General features: G+C 40.5%; 1 protein-coding gene across 1 annotated transcript in view; it reads left to right on the top strand.

Moving 5' to 3' along the window:
• EIF2AK4 (eukaryotic translation initiation factor 2 alpha kinase 4) overlaps positions 1-19,061 on the top strand; it is a 123,037-nt gene that overhangs the window by 97,611 nt on the left and 6,365 nt on the right. Inside the window, exons 27-33 of the mRNA XM_006831781.1 lie at positions 1,326-1,391; positions 3,796-3,966; positions 4,404-4,538; positions 7,425-7,532; positions 8,169-8,297; positions 9,852-9,938; positions 16,211-16,323. Coding sequence (XP_006831844.1) covers positions 1,326-1,391; positions 3,796-3,966; positions 4,404-4,538; positions 7,425-7,532; positions 8,169-8,297; positions 9,852-9,938; positions 16,211-16,323 — 809 coding nt within the window. The remainder of the gene's footprint in view (positions 1-1,325; positions 1,392-3,795; positions 3,967-4,403; positions 4,539-7,424; positions 7,533-8,168; positions 8,298-9,851; positions 9,939-16,210; positions 16,324-19,061) is intronic.

Here is a 19,061-nt window from a genome sequence, read left to right as displayed (position 1 = left end):
TTGGTCCTGACACTTGCCAGTGATTAAAAAAAAAGTTAACACCTGTGTGTGCCAGGTGGTGTTCTAAGCTCTTTACATGAAGTAACCCGACAAGTGGTGTTACTATCTTTTCTTTACAGAGGTCAAGAAAGAAGCGTTAATTTTGAGAATGGAAGACTTAATGCCCTGAACTCTTTCAATTTACCTATGCTATCAGTGGAGTCCTGGTGTGGTGCTACAGGATAAGCGCTGGACTGCTAACTACAAGGTTGGCAGTTCAGACCCACCAGCCACTCCTTGGAAGCCCTATACAGCTTCACTATGAGTCAGAACTAACTCAACAGCACTTAACAACAGTGTGTATCGCTGAAGTCATTTCTAGATTTTGGTTGGTTGAGATAGTTTGCAGCCCTACTGGGACTTCATTTGTCCTCTCCTTCCTGTGGGACTGAGACAATGCCACCTCTAATTACTCTTTTCTAATTTAGCCATATCCAAGTAATACACTCTCTAGTCTGTATGCAAAATACTGAGCCTAGAGGGGAACATTGAGAATGTTAAACAGCCCACTGTATGATGATGCTGGGATGGAGGGAAATGTTTATCTTTTTTCAATTTCTTTTCATGTTGAATATTGTTTTTACAATAAAGAAAATGAGAAGCATTCAGGAGATTCAATAACCAACCGCGCCAGACAGTCTATGACTGAGACAGAACAAATAGTGGGAGTCCATAACGGTTTATTGTTGGTTTCCGTACGCCAAAGTCTTAAGTCTCTTTTCTTTCATCTGGCAGCCCTCATTTTACTGTTTCTTTCTTACTGCTTCTTCCCTCCCCTAGAATTTGGCTGCTGCTTTGGCAGTGACAGACACAACCTAATCTGTCAGCAAGACACTTGCAGAAACACCAGGGATTATGCAGAAGAATTTCAGCTGGTTGTTCCTGTTCCTAGGCCACACCACAGTCCCATCTGCCAGCCTCTGGTGCTCAGAGCCTATCAGTGCTTGGCTTTGATCAAAGGCATCCCCTGCCACAACAGAAATGCCCCCTGATGAAGCCCATCCTCTGCTTGATGGCCTCAACATCCTATAACTACCTCTTCTTCCTTTTTAATTTTTTTATACCAGGGTTTTTCAAATTTTCAAACAACTGTAGTTATGGTGAATTGAAAGATAAGATCTTTGGTGGATTAAAAAATATGAAAAATTTAGCCACAGAATTCATCATTTAAGATTAGAAGCATCTGTCCAAGGTGAAGGATATGATTGTCAAAATTAGCGTGGAAATTGTATCTTCTTCAGGCCAAACTTGGTTACACTCACTGCCGCCTTCTTCTTCTTTATTAGACAGAAAAGCTGACGAGGAGAGAAGTAGAAGCTAAATTTTGTAATCTGTCTTTGTCATCTAATAGTGTAAGTACCTCCTAGCAGTGTTATTGCCGCTTTTTCTGTCATTTTGTGAGACCAGGCATGTCACCGAATCCTTCCTGCAGGAGGATAGCAGCAATCCCCACCACCTCACAGAGGCAGACGCAGTTTTTCCCTTGAGTGTTAAAAGGAACCATGGCAACCTCTGGGGTTGGGAGAAGATGAAAAACTAATACTGGATCAAAGAGTCTCTCCCCATGGGTCTTCTTAATGTGCTGTAATCATCTTGCTCGAACTTGGTCACCAGATACTTTCTCTTATACCTCTTTTAAAGGCTGTGCTAGGCAGTGTTCCCACTGAACATATTTAGCACTAGTTGTCTTTTTCTGAAATAGACTATTGAAGACTAGAGTGAGGCATAGAAATCAACAAATGCATTTGAGTATCTCTTCTGGTCCTCTAGCTCCTCAGACTTGATTGAATTAAAGCTCGTGCTTCTCTGGTACATTTCCTACTCCTAAAATCTTACATTTGGTCCCAACGGCAATGACAGAAGTCTTATGGAAGAAACAGGCTTGCTGTATTCTGTCTACAGGCATTAGATTGATCCCAGATCTTTGACACAGTAACCCACACTTAATTGAGTAGTAGAAGACAACAGGGATTACTATCTTCCTGAAAATTTATATAAAAAGGGAGTTTTTTTCCTTAACTTTCCAAGAGCCATTCTAGCCCCTGCTCTGGCACTCAATTACATGATCCTGTGATGATCAGCAGAACGCATATATGGGCTAGAGGGAGATATGATTATACACACAGGCAGGTAACTCACTCAGTCTTTTGGACAGCTAGGGTGTGACAGACCTAGTACTGGGGACATAAAGTGTAATAAATTCAGGGGGTCCACAGACAGAATTCGGGGATACATGCAGCATATATCTACTGTCAGCTTTTTCAACCAACTTTCACATGTCAAGTATCAACCACAGTTTTAAGAGATCACCCTTACAGCTTGGAGGTAGGGCAAGCAGACATAACTGTATAGCGCTAAGAGCTTTGAAAATTGAGCCAGATTAAATTTTTCTTGGAACAAGGTAGCCAATGGTATAGTACTAAAATATGAAGAACTAAAATATCAAGGAGCTCTAGTAGTGTAGTGGTTACGATTCGGGCTGTGAACCTTAAGGTCAGCAGTTCGAAACTACCAGCCACTCCACGGGAGAAAGATGAGGCTTTCTGCTCCCGACTCGACGGCACTTAACAACAACAACAACATAGAAGCGCAGTGACTGTAGGGTAAGCACTGGACTGCAAACCACAAGGTTGGCAGATTAAACATACTAGCTATTCTATGGGAGAAAGATGAGGCTTTCTGCTCCCACAAAGATTTATAGCCTTGAAAATCCTATACAGGGTCGCTGTGAGTCGGAACTGACTCAAACAGTACTTAACAACAATAACAATAGGCAGATGATTGTCTAGATATTCTAGACATGTACACAGCATGCTCCTATGTGTACAAATAGCCCCCTATATAAATAGCACAAAGTTGACTACTCAGGTACAAGAAAAGTTTGAATTTATAAATCAGACAGTTTTAATATAAAAAATTTGTCCACTGATTCCCTACCTAAAGTTTCAAGCCCAAATGGTTCTTTGAACTCATTTTATATTTCAAAAAGTCTCACAAACATTATATATTTCCACAGGCTACAACTATATCAATTGCTGAATGCCAGTTTATTTGTTTTGCTAACTCTCTACTCGCTGGTTATTATATAATGTGAAGATTTATTGTAGATTGTGTGTTTGATTCATACCAGGGAATGTGCTCGGCCCACAGACAGATCATCTCTAGCCCTTTTCTCTTCTACAGCTGGTGAGAGCTGGGATCTGGGGTCAAGGCTAGAGCCAGGGGGAAGATAGGTCAGGAGGCTGTGTACAAGAAAGGACATCCCAGATGCATCCTAAAGCTGTGAATAGGAATGATTCAGACAAAAAGAGAAGAGAGAATTCCTGACTAATTGGGTGTAGTATTAGAATGCCTGTCCTTGAATTAAGTGTTGGAAATACCTGTCGGAAGGCCATTCATAAAGAATGAGAAAGGTGAAAAGGAGCAATACTGGCTAGAAATGATATGATGGAGGTTCTGCCGGTGCCCAGGTCTGCTGTGCTGGGGTCAGCATTAACTGAGGGGAAGTGTGTGTGCATCAGAATGAACTAAGTACATGTCTGCAGCACTTCTGGGAGGTACTTTACAGTTGGTGGAAAAGGATGATCATCATTTGGGATGGTGGAGGTGGTTCAGATTACCTTTGACCACAGAGTTCCCTTTGGAACTTGTGAGATGTAAAAATTCAGCATATCTGCCAGTGTGTATGAAACCCAATGCAAGGTGGGTCTCCCCCTACTGTGTATTGGAAGCTAACTCTGACCCTTTGCTTTTCAGCTGTGTCGACTGTACAAATTTATTGAGCAGAAGGGAGATTTGCAAGATCTAACACCAACAATAAATTCTTTAATAAAACAGAAAACAGGTGTTGCCCAATTAGTGAAATACGGTTTAAAAGATCTAGAAGAGGTGATCGGACTGTTGAAGAAACTTGGCATAAAGTTACAGGTTTGGCCAACTCTTTGATTTGGGCATTATAGAGTTGTAGCATTAATAATAACACTAGGGGAAAATGGGTTTTATTTTATTATTGCTAGTAAGCCTTTTATTTCCCAGAAATACTCTGCTTTCTCCATCCTGGAGCACTTAGTATCTATAATAATCTTGGTTTACATCAGGATTTCTTTGTAAGCATCATGATTTCTATTGTACAGCAATAGCTTTAATGTGTGCATTAGCTTTAGAGAGGTGGTTCTTCTTAAAGAGAGGAGAGTTTCTCTTACTTGGCAGGCTGTAGTTAAACAGGCTTTGTACTAGATCTTACTGAATATTTTGTTTATGATAAAATATCCTGCCACTATTGGTAGAAAACAGTGTTTTCAGCTTTGCATTCCACATTCTAAGCCCCCAGCCTGTGACACATTCATGTGACTTTCACTTTGCAGATCTTAATCAACTTGGGCTTGGTTTACAAAGTGCAGCAACATAACGGAATCATCTTCCAATTTGTGGCATTCACCAGACGAAGGCAAAGGGCTATACCTGAAATCCTTGCAGCTGGTGGCAGATATGACCTGCTGGTGAGGGCCTACTCAAACTTAATTTTTTTTTTTTTTTTTTTTTTTTTTTTTTTTGCTTAATTTTATTTCCTTTCCAGCTTAGTACTTGGAAATTCTTCATTCGATAGAAAATTTGAATCATTTGTACAATTGAGCACCGGTAGAAATAGAAATAGAATGTGAACCACATTTGTCTTTTTTTTTAATTTTCTTTCTAAATAATTATGGGGTTGTAGGAAGTTCCAGCGACAGTATCCTCACCCATTTTCTCCCACTGGTTAGAGCTTGCATAGCTTTAGTAAAATATGAAAACCAGAAAATTAACATCAGTACAATGTGTGTGTATAGGTCTGTCTCATTTGATTGCAAGTAGATTTCAGTAACCACCACCACGACCACCACCACCACCAAAACACAGAGCTACTTCATATCACTGCAAATATCTACCAGCATCAACACTTTACCAGTTCAAATGAGCTATAGATTGTCAATTCTAGTCTCCTTTCAGTTGTTTTAAATATTTCTTCTCTGTACACTGACAGTCACATCGGACAGACTTTTTGTTTCAACTATCAAACACAATTTAGAGAACTTAAAAGGAGAAGGAAAGTCTATTGTGTTGTTAATTGCTATCGAGTTCATTCCGACTCAGTGACCCTGTGTAGGGTTTCCAAGGGTGTGAAAGTCTTTGGTATTTATTCATAAATTTGTTCTTTCCATTGCTTTTCAAGAACTTCCTTGTCCATTATTATAGGGTGGGTCTGCTTATAACAAAGTCTCTGTATATCTTTGTCTGAGAATGTTTTTATATCTCTTTCTTGAAGGCTTTTGCTGGGTATTAGACAGTTCTTTTCTTTCTGCACTTGAAAAATGCTGTGCTGCTTTCTTCTGGCCTCCGTGGCTTCATAGGAGAAATCCACGGTCATTCAACTTGGTTTTCCCCTTCAGGATGTCATTTATTGATTGATGCTTGCAAGATTTTTTTCATCTTTGGTTTCTGGTGTGAAATTTTCTGATGTGTCTTGGCAAAGATTCTTTGGATTTATCTTGTTTGGGGTTTGCTCAGCTTCTTGAACTGCTAGATATACATCTTTTACCAAGTTGGGGGATTGTACATCCATTATTTCTTTGATGACACAAATAGTGGATTTTTTGTTACAGTCCCTCCTGTCCCTGAGGTTCCACATATTTTAGTTTTTCTCTATTTTCTCCCTCTTGTGTAGTTAATTTTATCTTCAATTTCACTGATTCATTCTTCTCCTCTCCATCCTGCTGTTGAGCCCATCCAGTGAGCCTACTCAAACTTCAGTTTTTGCTGAGTCTGTTATTTCATTTGTTTCTAACGTTCAAGTATTTTTATGATGTTGTTGTTGTTGTCAAGTGCCATTGAATAAAATTCTTCTCATATAATTCTAACATCTCTGTTATCTTGGTGTTGGTATCTGTTGATTATCATTTTTCATTCAGTTTAAGATCTTAATAGGTTCTTGGTTTCATGTGTAATTTTCAGTTGTATCCTGGACATTTTACATATTATTATGATACTCGGTCTTATTTAAATCTTCTGGCACTTCCTCTAACACTATGCCATGGAGGAAGGGGGAGAATACTGCCCCACTGATACCAGGGGGAGTGAAGGTACAGATTCTTCACTTAACTCCATTGTCCTCCTGGTTGGGATGTGGGCTCCTATGAGATGTCCACTGACAAGAGGAGAAAGGGCTTCTCACCACGTGCCTCTACTGATACCACGGAGGCAGTCTTCATTATATCTGGACTAGAGTGGACATCTAGGCTCCCCACTCAGTCTTTGCTGGTGACAGTGAGCCGATGTCTTATTCATGACATTTGGCTGGAGCAGTACAGTTATTGTGTAAGTGTTTCATCTTGCTAGATTGCCCCTTTCCTGGTCCGTCAGCTAAAAAAGTGGACTTTCCCTGGGGCATCTTTTGTCAGCATGCATTGGCATTTCTGGGTTACTGGTTTCTCCTACACCCAGTTCAGGATATATGAGACAAAAGGAAAAGATGAGGAACTCCCTACATGTTCTTCAGATCCCAAAGTTCCTAGTCAGCATGCCCTGTTGTCTCTACCTTTCCGAGTCTTGTTGTTTGTTTTGTGTATAATGACCAGGATTTTTAGATGTACTCAGCAGGAGGAACAGGGGAAAGCGTGCCTACTCCATCTTGTTCAGGAATGGAAACCTGTGTACGTATGGAGCTTTTAGTTTTCTAGCAACATTTAAAAAGATCCCTGGTAGTACAGTGGTTAAAGAGCTCAGCTGCTAACCAAAAGGCCAGTGGTTCAAAGCCCCCAGTCACTCCACAGGAGAAAGATTAGGCAGTCTGCATCTGTAAAGATTTCCAGCCTTGAAAACCCTATGGGATTGTTCTACTCTGTCCCATTGAATTGATCAGCACCAGAAGGTTTGGGTTCTTTTATGCTTTTAGCAACACTTAAAAAGTAAAAAATGGGTGGAATTAATTTTAATAATACATATTTTATTTAGCCTAAGTGTATCCAAACTATTATTTCAACATGAGAGCAAACTTTTAAAACTTTTTAATGAGCCATTAAACATTTTTTTTTCATACTGTCTTTGCAGTTGGTAGTATTTTACATGCACAACACATATGAATGTGGATTAGCCATATTTCTTGTGCTGAGCAGCCACATGTGGCTGCCTTATTGAATAGTACAGCCCTAGATGTAGCATTTGTTAACATTTTCTACATTTGCATACTTGCCTACTTTTCTCTCTTTCTCTCTACAGACACACACACACTTCTTTTTGCTGAAACTTGTGATGAGAAGTTGCTGACAGTGCTTATCCTTTTCTGATTGCTTTTCCCATAATGGACATTTTCTTCTCCATTTCATAACAGAACTGTGTGTGTCTCTCTCCAGATTCCACAGTTTAGAGGACCACAGACTCTCGGGCCAGTCCCCACCGCCATTGGAGTCAGCATTGCTATAGACAAGATATCTGCTGCTGTCCTCAACATGGAAGAACCTGTGAGTTCTGGCTGTGCTCTCCAGAATCCTTTGGAATACCTTTCAGTTCTGAAAGTATACTTTACCTTTTGTAGTAATTTAAGGGAGCCCCAGATGTGGCAGGTATCTGCTAAGGCTTTGATGCATTACCTGTAACATAGTAGAAAAGCTGAAGACTTGACATCAGTCTTGCATTCCAGTCCTTACCCTCTCCTTTTCAACAGGGGGACTTTGGGGAGTTCATATACCCTTTCATATAAAAGTTCTTAACAGTGTTATTTTTCTTCTTCCACATCCTTTTGAAGGAACTCTGGTGGCACAGTGGGTTAAGCATTAAGCTATTAACTGAAAAGTCAGCAGTTCAAATCCACAGGGTGCACCATGGGGAAAAAATGGGGCGGTCTGCTTCCATACAGATTTACAACCTCGAGACCCTATGGAGCAGTTCTGTGCTTTCCTATAGCATTGTTATGAGTCAGAATCAACTCGATGGCAGTGGGTTTTTTGGTTCTGTCATTTTGAAACAATTCTGTGCATCGTGTTACTGTATGAGATTCTGAGCACTCACATGAGCGCTGCCTCCCTTACTGGTACTGGTGCCACATACACGCCAGCACTCACGCTTTTAAATGTAACCAGTCTTTGTTTCTGCTTCAGGTTACAATAAGCTCTTGTGACCTCTTGGTTGTGAGTATCGGCCAGATGTCCATGTCCAGGGCCATAAACCTAACCCAGAAGCTCTGGACAGCAGGAATCACAGCAGAGATTATGTATGACTGCTCACAGGTAATGAGACTTGAGTACCTGTAAGTCCAGTATAAACAGTTACGGTTGGAATGACAGAGTATCTTCTATACCTTTAAATTCTGTCAAACCAGATGTATCTCTCTGGTTGCAGGGGCTTCCTTATTAATCTCCTCTTGCTGCGGGAACAAATTATTACAAATTTAGTGACTTCAGACAGCGTAGCCTTATTATCATATAGTTCTGGAGGTCAGAAATCCAGAATCCTTTTCACCAGCTAAAATCAAGGTGTTGGCTGGGCTGGTTCCTTCTGGAGGATTGAGGCAGCATCTGTTTCCTTGCCTTTTCTATCTTCTAGAGGCTGCCTGCATCCCTTGACTCATGGCCCTCGGTCTTCAGAGCCACTGGTGTAGCATCTTCTCTGACTCAGACCCTCCCGCCTTTCTCTTCTAAGGACCCTTGTGATTACAGTGGACTCACCCAAATAATCCAGCATAACCTCCCCCTTTTCAAAATCCTGAACTTAATGATTTCTGCAAAGCCTATATACTTTGCAAAACTTAATGACATTTGCAAAGGTAACAGATTCATAGTTTCTAGGGATCAGGACATGGACATATATGCAGACTTCAAAAAGTTCATGGGAAAATTCCATCATCTTTTCATTCTGTTTTTCCACAAACTTTCTGAAGCCCCTGTATTTGCAGGGACGTTATCCAATTTAACACACTTTCCAAAGGCATTCTGCGGTTAGTGTGTTTGTGGTTTTGTATCCCTGGGCTCCCCACCTGCCCTGGGTGTGAAGGTGAGGAAAGTGGCACCCCTGACTAACCACCTGCCCTTTAGAACGGGAGCCCCTCAGGGAACCAACCTCCCTACTGCCATAAGAGGACCACGGAAAGGGCTGCGCTCCCTGGTGAACACACATTCATCTACACTAAAGGTGTCCAGAGTGTGGAGAGATGACCAGGGTCACAAAACACGCCCTCCATCACCCCCAGTCCTTCCTCATCAGCAGCCCAGACCTCGGGAGCTGCTGCTGTCCACATTGGTGTTTGCTGCTTATCAATCAGTATCAGAGGCCTGCTGCGCCTCTGTTTTCATTCATTCACCACAGCAATATCCTCTTGCTTCCTAACATGTAAAAGCCATGTTCTGACTCACAGTAAAATGTGAAGCCAGTATCAATTACTTCAGTCTGCCAGTTACGTCGTCTGCAGACTTCCTATGCTTGTTTGCTTTCTGCCTTCGTGCTGCTATTTCTTTTCCAAAGTCTCTGTTGTTACCTTGGGATGAGGGGGCTATTAGTTTTTGGCATTGTCCATTAAGATTGGAAGCTTTGGAAAAACCTCTTATTGTTTCCCAACCCATTGTTGATTATCCAGTTGTGAACGTGAACGTGTAAGGAAAGGAAAGCATGAGTCTCATTCGCCTTTGAATCCTGTGCTTAATATTCATAGCCCCTGGAAGCAGCATGTTTAATAATACATTCTGAGAAGACAATTGAAAACAGGATTTTCATGCTCCTTAGTTACTTGAAAATGCTCCAGGTGCTCAGTATTTGTTTTTCTTTACACTGTATTTTATTTGTTTCAGTCCCAGGAGGAATTGCAAGAGTACTGCAGACAGCGAGAAATCACCTACGTGGCTCTCATCTCAGATAAAGAAGGAAGCCATGTTAAGGTAGAAATCACTGGAAACGTGGCCCAATTCAACAGTCAGATTTCCCAAACTATGTCTTAACAGGGGTGCACCAACTTCCCACTAAAGCCTGGCCCTGTGTGTAGATTGAAATCCATTTCCTCAGATCATCTGGTGAATGCTGGGCTTGTTACAGGAGAAAACAAGGGAGGGAGGATCTGCATCTGAGCACTTTTCTAGAGCTGTAAAAACAGAAAGGAAAAACAATAGCTGTAGCTGCTTCCTTCTTTTCTCCCTGTGTTCTCTTTTTCTATATAAGAAAATAAGAATAAGAACCAGAGCTGCTAGATGCTGGCTGGTATGGACTCTGGCTGCTTCCTAAGCTATTGAACAGTGTTGCATTTAGCTGAAAAGGTTCCTAGATCTGTCACCTGTATTCTTGTACTCTTGATTTCTAATTTTTTGGAGAGGTGGGAGTGGGTTAGAAATAAGGAGTGAAGGCTAGGGTTGGAACTATGGCTATGTCTTGGCTAAGCCTGGGACTTTGTTTATTGTTAGGATTAGGGTTAGTGTTGGGAGTAAGGGTTGGGCTTGGTCTAATTTATAGGGTTACAGTTAGGTTTTATTTATTTAAAATCTATTTGATTTCTTCTTCATTTGGAAGTTTTATAACTGCATTATATTTTGTTGTTATTGTTACAACTGTATTTCTGGTTCTGTTTTTAGTCTTCTAAGTCTGTTTTACTTTGCATGCTTCTACTTCTGGGTTGCATCTAGGTGATACTGTCATGTATGTTACTCTCAGGTTGCTTCCTGCTCTTGTTGGTTCTCTGTCCAAAGAACTCCCTTTATTTCTAATATTTTTTAAAAGAGGGAAAAATTACTCTTTTAATGTGATTTTGCCCCCTTTAGTTAAAATAGAATCATAAAGACTGATCTGTGTCCTATCATGTTTTTATATATTCTGCTGCCTCTTTCTTTTCCAGTCTAAGCATTTGGGGCATGTTGTAGGAAAGATTTCGATACATAAAATTTTAAAACATAAACTAAATAAAACAGTATGTACACATATGCACATTCATATGCATGTCAGTGAAGAAGACTTAAAATATTTACTGATGAAGATCAAAGAGAACAGCCTTTGGTATGGATTGCATCTCACTTTAAAGAAAACAAAATCCTCACCACTGGACCAATAAACAACATTCTTATCAACAGCGGATTCTTCTTGGATCAATTATCAACACTCAAGGAAGCAGCAGTCAAGAAATCAAGGGACGTATTGCATTAGGCAAATCTGCTGCACAAGACCTTTCTAAAGTGTTGAAGACTAAGGTGTGCCTGACCCAAGCCATGGTATTTTTCAATAACCTCATATGCATGCAAAAGCTGGACAGTGAATAATGAAGACCATACAAAGAATTGATGCTTTTGAGTTATGGTGTTGGAAGAAAATATTAAAGGTACCATGGGCTGCCAAGAGAACCAACAGATCTGTTTTGGAAGAAGTGCAGCCAGAGTGCTCCTTGGAGGCCAGGATAACCAAACTTCATCTCTCATACTTCAGACATATTGTAAGGAGGGACCAGTCACTGTTTGGTAGGGTGAAGGGTCAGAGAAAAAGAGGAAGACCCCCAGTGAGATGCATTGGCCAAGTGGCAGCATCCATGGGCTCAAGCGTGGCAACAGTAGTGAGGTTGGCCCAGGATCAGGCAGTGTTTCATTCTGCTGTGCATAAGGTCACTATGAATCGGTACCTACTCGATGGCACCTAACAACAACAACAACAACAACATGCATGTCAACAGTGTAGAAAGGATAGTGTCATCCACATGTCTGAAAACAAAAAGAGCCCCCACACATCAGTAGCCTGCCAAGGGTTCACTTTTTTACATGTGGACACCCAGTTGTTCCAGCTTTTGTTGTTGAAAAGGCCATCCTTTCGTCATTGAATTATTTTGACACCTTGTTGCAAATCAATTCACCATAGTCTGTTGTTGTTGTTAAGTGCCGTGGAGTCGATTCCGACTGATAGCGACCCTGTATAGGGTTTCCAAGGAGCAGCTGGTGAGCTTGAACCGCCAATCTTGTAGTTCAAACGGCTTTGTGGTCTGGCGCATTAACGCATAGCGCTCCATTATTTAAGTCTTTCAGAAATTCTCAGAACTGTTTCGTAATGTTGGATGTATAGCTTTTTCACATTTTTTTTTTAATTTAGTGTAAGTATTCATGTTTATTGATGCTGTTGTAAGTTGAATTATATTTTTAATTTGAATTTCCAGACATTTACTTCCAGCATATAGAAATGGAAATGATTTTTGTATGTTGATCTTGTCTCGTCTGACCCTGCTAAACTCTTTATTAGTTCTGATAGCTTTTTGGTAAATTCTTTGGGATTTTCTACATAGATGGTCATATTGTTTGTGAATTTTAAACAGTTTTATCAGGTTGGGAAGTATTCTTATTTATTCATAGGAGCTGAGAGATTTACCATGAATGGGTATTAAATGTCAAATACCTGTTTTACATTCATGGAGGTGATTGTCATTAGAAGAGAGCTGACACAGCTATCCTGAGACTGCTCTCATCTAGGAACTTGGATTCTCCATTTCTCAATCACAATGGCTCACTACACCTAAACTGTCTATAGAAGCAATGTGGCTTGTGCCAAACACCTGCTATGGTTTTGAGAGTCTGAAATTTTGGTATCTTCCTCTGCTTTACTTTAGATAGGTCACTGATCTTTTCTCCTGCTGTGTCTAATCTACTACTAATCTCATCCAGTGTATTTTTCATTTCAGATACAGTATTTTTCATCTGTAAAGATAATCATTTTTATGTCTTTCCTCATCATGATTCTTATTTTCTTTACATTTTTTTATATGAGTTATGATAATTGTTTTAAGATCTATGTCCACAAATTCCGTTATTTCTAATATTTTGGGGTCTATTTCTGTCCATTGGTACTGGTTATGAATCCATTTTTTATTGGTTATTGGACATTATTAATTTTACATGGTTGAGTTTATTTATTCATGTAAATACTGCTGGGCTTTGTTCTATGCCAAGAAATTTGGAAGACAGCTACCAATTGGAATAGATCCATATTTATGCCCATTCCAAAGAAAGGTAACGCAACAGAATGCAGAGTTCATTGAATGATATCATTAATATCACATGCAAGTAAAATTTTGCTGAAGATAATTCAACAATGGCTGCAGCAATAATACATTGACAGGAAACTGTCAGAAATTCAAGCTATATTCCAAAAAGGACATGGAACTAGAAATATTATTTCTGATGTCAGATGGCTCTTTTCTGACAGTGGAGAATACCAGAAAGACATTTACTTGTGCTTTATTGACTGCAATGGTGTCCGTGCGAGTAAAGTTTTGCTAAAGGTAATACAGAAACAGCTGCAAGCATACATTGATACAGAACTTCCAGAGGTTCAAGCCAGATTCAGAAGCGGTGGAATGAGGGATATCACTGCTGATGTCCGATGGATCTTGGCTGAAAACAGAGAATATCAGAAAGACGCTTACCTGTGCTTTATTGACTACGCAGACGCTTTTGATTGTGTGGATCATGACAAGCTATGGACAACATTGTGAAGTATGAATATTCTGGAACACTTAATTGTGCTCGTGAGGAATCTCTACATGGACCAAGAGGCAGTTGTTCAAACAGAACATGGGAAAACTGAATGGTTTAAAATTAAGCAAGGGATGTGACAGGGTTGTATTCTTTCACCATACTTATTCAACCTATATGCTGAGCAAATAATCCTAGAAACTGGGTTATATGAAGAAAAACATGGCATCAGAACTGGAGGAAGACTCATTAACAACCTGTGATATGCAGATGATATAACCTTGTTTGCTGAAAGTGAAGAGGACTTAAAATATTTACTGATGAAGATCAAAGAGCACAGCCTTCAATATGGATTACATCTCAATGTAATGAAAACAAAATCCTCACCACTGGACCAATAAACAACATTCTTATTAATGGAGAAAAGAGTGAAGTTATCAAGGACTTCATTCTTCTTGGATCAACTATCAATACTCATGGAAGCAACAGTCAAGAAATCAAACGACATATTACATTAGGCAAATCTGCTGCACAAGAGCAAAGATGTCAGCTTGAGGGCTGAGGTGCACCTGACCCAAGCCATGGTGTTTTCAGTAACCTGATATGCATATGAAAGCTGGATAGTGAATAAGGAAGACCGTAGAATTGATGCTTTTGAGTGATGGTGTTGGAGGAGAATATTGAAAGTGGCATGGGCTACCAAAAGAACAAACAGATTTGTGTTGGAAGAAGTGCAGCGAGAGTGCTCCTTGGAGACCAGGATAGCCAAACTTCATCTCTCATACTTCAGACATATTGTCAGGAGGGACCAGTCGCTGGAAAAGGATAACATGTTTGGTAAGGTGGAGAATCAGAGAAAAAGAGGGAGATCCCCAGCTAGATAGATTGGCAAAAGTGGCAGCAGCAGTGAGCTTAAGTGTGGCAACAACTGTGAGGTTGACCCCGGACCGGGCAGTGTTTCATTATATTGTGCATAGGGTCGCTATTAGTCAGTACTGACTTGATGGCACCTAACAACAACAACAACAATGACATTTAACTGTGTGATCTTAAAAAACTGTGAATAACATGGCAAAGAATGGGTATTACAGAACACTTAATTGTGCTCATGAGGAACCTGTACATAGACCAAGAAGCAGTTGTTAGGACAGAACAAGGGGATACAACCCAAATGCACACAAGAATGGTGTGCATTTGGGTTGTGCCCTTTCACCATACTTATTCAGTCTGTATGCTAAGCAAATAAATCTGAGAAACTAGATTATATGAAGAAGAACGTGGCATCAGGATTGGAGGAAGAGTCTTAACCTGTGATAAACAGATGATAAACAGCACTTAACAACAGCAACAGGGAGCCATTGAGTGTTTGGACAAACAGAAGACTTCAAAATTGTAATTGAGAAAAAGTAATTTTCAGGGATGTGTGGTGGTGGTGGTGTTAAGTGCTGTCAGGTTAGTTTCGACTCATAGCGACCCATTGTTTCTGAGGAGTAGCTGGTGGGTTTGAACTGCTGACCTTATGGTGAACAGTCCACTCTTAACCTATAGCACCACACCAAGATTCCAGGGACATGTAGCAGGGATTAAAACTAGGAAAAACTGAAGAAAGGGATAGCAGTATGAGTAATGTCAGGGTCACCCCAACCAAGATTGGATACTGGACTCACAAGTGAAGATGAAAGATCAGATACCATAAAAGTGGACAACATGACTTGAGTCTGAAAAGAAGAGAAGTTATAAATGATGCCCCGGTCTACAGAACCCTGACAACTGGCCAGGGGGTGTTTAAGAGGAAGAATGTTTGAACGAACCAAATGAAAATGGGAGCTGGATCATCTAAAATCGGCTATTCTCATCTGAACCAGGGTTTCTCAACAGTATTTACTTTTACATTTGGGGCCAGATTCTTTGTTAAGGGGCTACCTGTTCATTATAGAATGTTTAGCAGCATCTTCACCTCCACCCATTAGACGCCAGTGTTGTTGTTAAGTACTGTTGAGTCAATTCCGACCAATAGTGACCCTGTATAGGTTTTCCAAAGAGCAGCTGGTGAGCTTGAACCACCGACCTTGCAGTTCATACAACTTTGCAGTCTGATGCATTAGCCCACAGCACCCAACCAGGACTCCTATTCGATGCCAGTTGTTGTTGTTGTTAAGTGCCATAGAGTCGATTCTGACCCATAGCAACCCTGTATAGGGTTTCTGAGGAGCAGCTGATAAGCTTGAACTGCCGACCTTGCAGTTCAAACAGCTTTGCAGTCTGGCGCATTAACCCACAGGGCCACACCAGGACTACCAGTTGTTGTTGGTTGGTGCCATTGAGTTGGTACCAACCCATAGCAACCTTATGCACAGCAGAATGAAACAGTGCCCGATCCTGGGCCAACCTCGCTATTGTTGCCATGCTTGAGTCCGTCGATCCTGCCACTTTGCCAATCCATCTTGTTGGGCGCCTTCCTCTTTTTCTCTGACCCTCCACCTTACCAAATATAATATCCTTCTCCGGTGACTGCTCCCTCCTGACAATATGTTCAAAGTAGTACTGCTTAAAGTTGTGATAACCAAAATGGCCGCCAGATGTCTTCTAGGCGGTAAAATCACCACCAGTTGAGAACTGCCAGTCTGTGCTGTTGATTCAGTAGTCTTACGATGGCACTCTGATCCAGCCTTTTGGCTTCAGAAACCTCAACATGATTTATTTGTTCATTTCTTTTCAAGGTTAAATCTTTCGAGAAAGAAAGGCAAACAGAGAAACGTGTGCTGGAATCCGATCTTGTGGACCATATGGTGCAGAAACTGAGGACTAAAGTCAGTGATGAAAGGAGTATCAGGTAACTTACCTCACAAAAGCCCAGAAAATCAGCTGTGACTACTTGCATTGTTGTTAAGTGCCATCAAATCAGTTCGAACTCATAGTGACCCTGTATAGGGTTTCCGAGGAGCGACTGGTGAGCTTGAACCGCCAACCTTGCAGGTCAGACATACCTTGCAGTCTAGCACATTAACCCACAGCACCACACCAGGACTCCGACTACCTGCATAGAACCTATATAAATTTATTTTAAAGTCAGTTTGATCCTTCTGGGAAATAAAGGTAGGTCAGGATCACATTTTTTTTGTTTTTATTGTGAATTGAGTGATAGTTTGCATGGGGGAACATCAGTTTTACACTCATTGTTTCATTGCAATGATTACAGTCTCCTCTGTGCATCATCATTCAATAGTATTTGCTTCTATTTCCTGTTTCTTTCAGGATCACTTTTATATGAACACTCAGTATCTCTGAACACTACGATCAGCAGTTTACTCTTGATCAGTGTAAATGTTACGGAAGACTGCCACATCTTTCTCCATGAAGTAGCTAGGAGAATCAAACTGCCAGTCTTTTGGTTAGCTGGCAAGCACTTAACCACTTCACCATGAAGACTTTCTTGGTTTAGTGATATCACCCCTTATATAAGATTTAGGAGCCCTGATAGCTGCAGGATAAGCACCGAACTGCTAACCACAAGGTTGCCAGTTCAAACCCACTGGCTGCTCTTGAAAAAGATGAGACTTTCTGCTCCTTTAAAGGTTTATAACCTCAAAAACCCTATACGGGGTTGCTAGGAGTCCCAATCAACTGGATGGCGGTGGGTTTATAAAAGACTAGTAACATCTCCTTTTTAATAGTCTTTATTTCATTTTAAAGAATATCTTATTCTTCTGAAAGCTTAAGGAATCAAAATCTACCTAACATTATCTTATTAAGCCTGTTGTTTTTTTGTTGCTGAGCCGTCGAGTTGGTTTCGACACATAGCGACCCTGTATAGGGTTTCCAAGAAGCAGCTGGTGAGCTTGAACCGCCCGCCTTGCAGTTCAAACCAACAAACAGAATATTTTCATATTTTGACAGATATTTTAATGCTCTATTTTACATTTTATAATATTAATAGAAGACAACTAGATTCTCGTGTCTGCTTCTGCATGCAATATGTTGTGATAATTTATGTCATGTAGTCTCTGGAAAATTCCACTGTACATTCATGAAAGGATGAGAGTGGAAGAAGGCAAATAATGTCTTAGGATTATTATGAAAATAATTTTGAGTTTGTGGACCTTCTGAAAAGACCCCAGGGATCTACAGAGGTCCCCAGTCCACACTTTGAAAATCTCTGGGTTATCACATCAAATATGTTGTGGTAGAAAATTGTGTGGATAATGAAATAACTGTGCAGCCTTTAAATGATGGCTCTGGTACAGCTGAACCTATTAACATACAAGAATGTCCACAAATAGAATGTAGAGCAGGAGCCTCTTTTTTTTTTTTAACCAAAATTCACAGCCCGTACACAGAAAAAGGTCTGGATGGCTACACCAAGTTTTCAGTTGTAGGTTATTTCTGGTGAGTCTAGTGGAATTGTGAAGTGCCATCAAGCCAGTTCCAACTCATAGCAACCCCATAGAGGGTTTTCAAGGAGTGGCTGGTGAGTTTGAACCACCAACCTTGAGATCCAAAGGACCTGTGGTCCAGTACTTATCCAAAGTGCCACACCAGGACTCTCCAATCTTCATTTTCAGCTTTCTTTTGTCTATGTTTTTGTAACATGTGTTGTATATATACTCAGAATCAGTCTATCCAACACCCCATAACTGTTTTTACTCACATAGTGATTCTCAGTAGTAGTTTTGCCCCTACAATGCATAGGGCTGCCCCCCAAAGAAAGAATTATCTGGACCACAATATCAAAACCAACATTAAGAAATTCTGCCTTGTATCAAATAAAAATTTTTGCCATATTCTCCCTCCCCTGTCCTTACCCCTTTTCATTTGCACCTAACTTAAATAAATTCACTGAGGGAATGTAATGTTCTTGAAATCACCAGGTAGTCAAACTACAGCTCCAAACCAAAGACTATTTTAGGGGAGAAAAAAAAATAAGTCAAATAATTAATTAGGAGTATGGGGCAAAGATTTGGAGTCCTGGTATGACGCTGTGGGATAAAGCACGGGACCGCAAGGTCAGTTTGAACCACAACGTCATCAGTTCAAACTTACAGCTACTCCTTGGAGACCCTATACAGGGTTGCTATGAGTTGGAAGCAGCCCGACAGCACTTAACAACATGGTCAAGGATTATTAAAACACTAAAAACTAGGTGGGATTTCATTTTATTGGAGAAAGGTTCAAAATTGTTCCTTAATGTGTTCCCTTTATTCTCAAGATTGAGTGCTACTGTAAATCAATTCACAGTATGTGGAAGAGCATCCATTCACAGCTTTTGAAAGACTGCAGCTGGTCGCCAAGGCTGCTGCCCTTGTGTAGGTGGGGCAGGCTGTTGCTAATGTTTCCTTGTATTGTGACGGGTGTGGAAAGAACAGTCATTACATTTCACTGAAATGAGCTTCTTGTGTTGAGCCAGGATTCAAACCCAGCTAAAGAAATCGGAATGTTTTCCTTAGGTATTTGTTAACTTGGCATAGCATCCTTTAGCATTTTTTACTTGCTCTTGAGCAAAACCCAAACTAATTTTCAATTTTTTGTTGTAAGGTTTTGTTTTACCTCCCACTAATTGTTGTTGGATAAGCA

Source organism: Chrysochloris asiatica, unplaced genomic scaffold (assembly GCF_000296735.1).
Source record: "Chrysochloris asiatica unplaced genomic scaffold, ChrAsi1.0 scaffold00004, whole genome shotgun sequence".
Lineage (NCBI taxonomy): Eukaryota > Metazoa > Chordata > Mammalia > Afrosoricida > Chrysochloridae > Chrysochloris > Chrysochloris asiatica.
The sequence above is the reverse complement of the archived record's forward strand: the minus strand, read 5'-3'. Positions and strand labels throughout refer to the sequence as shown.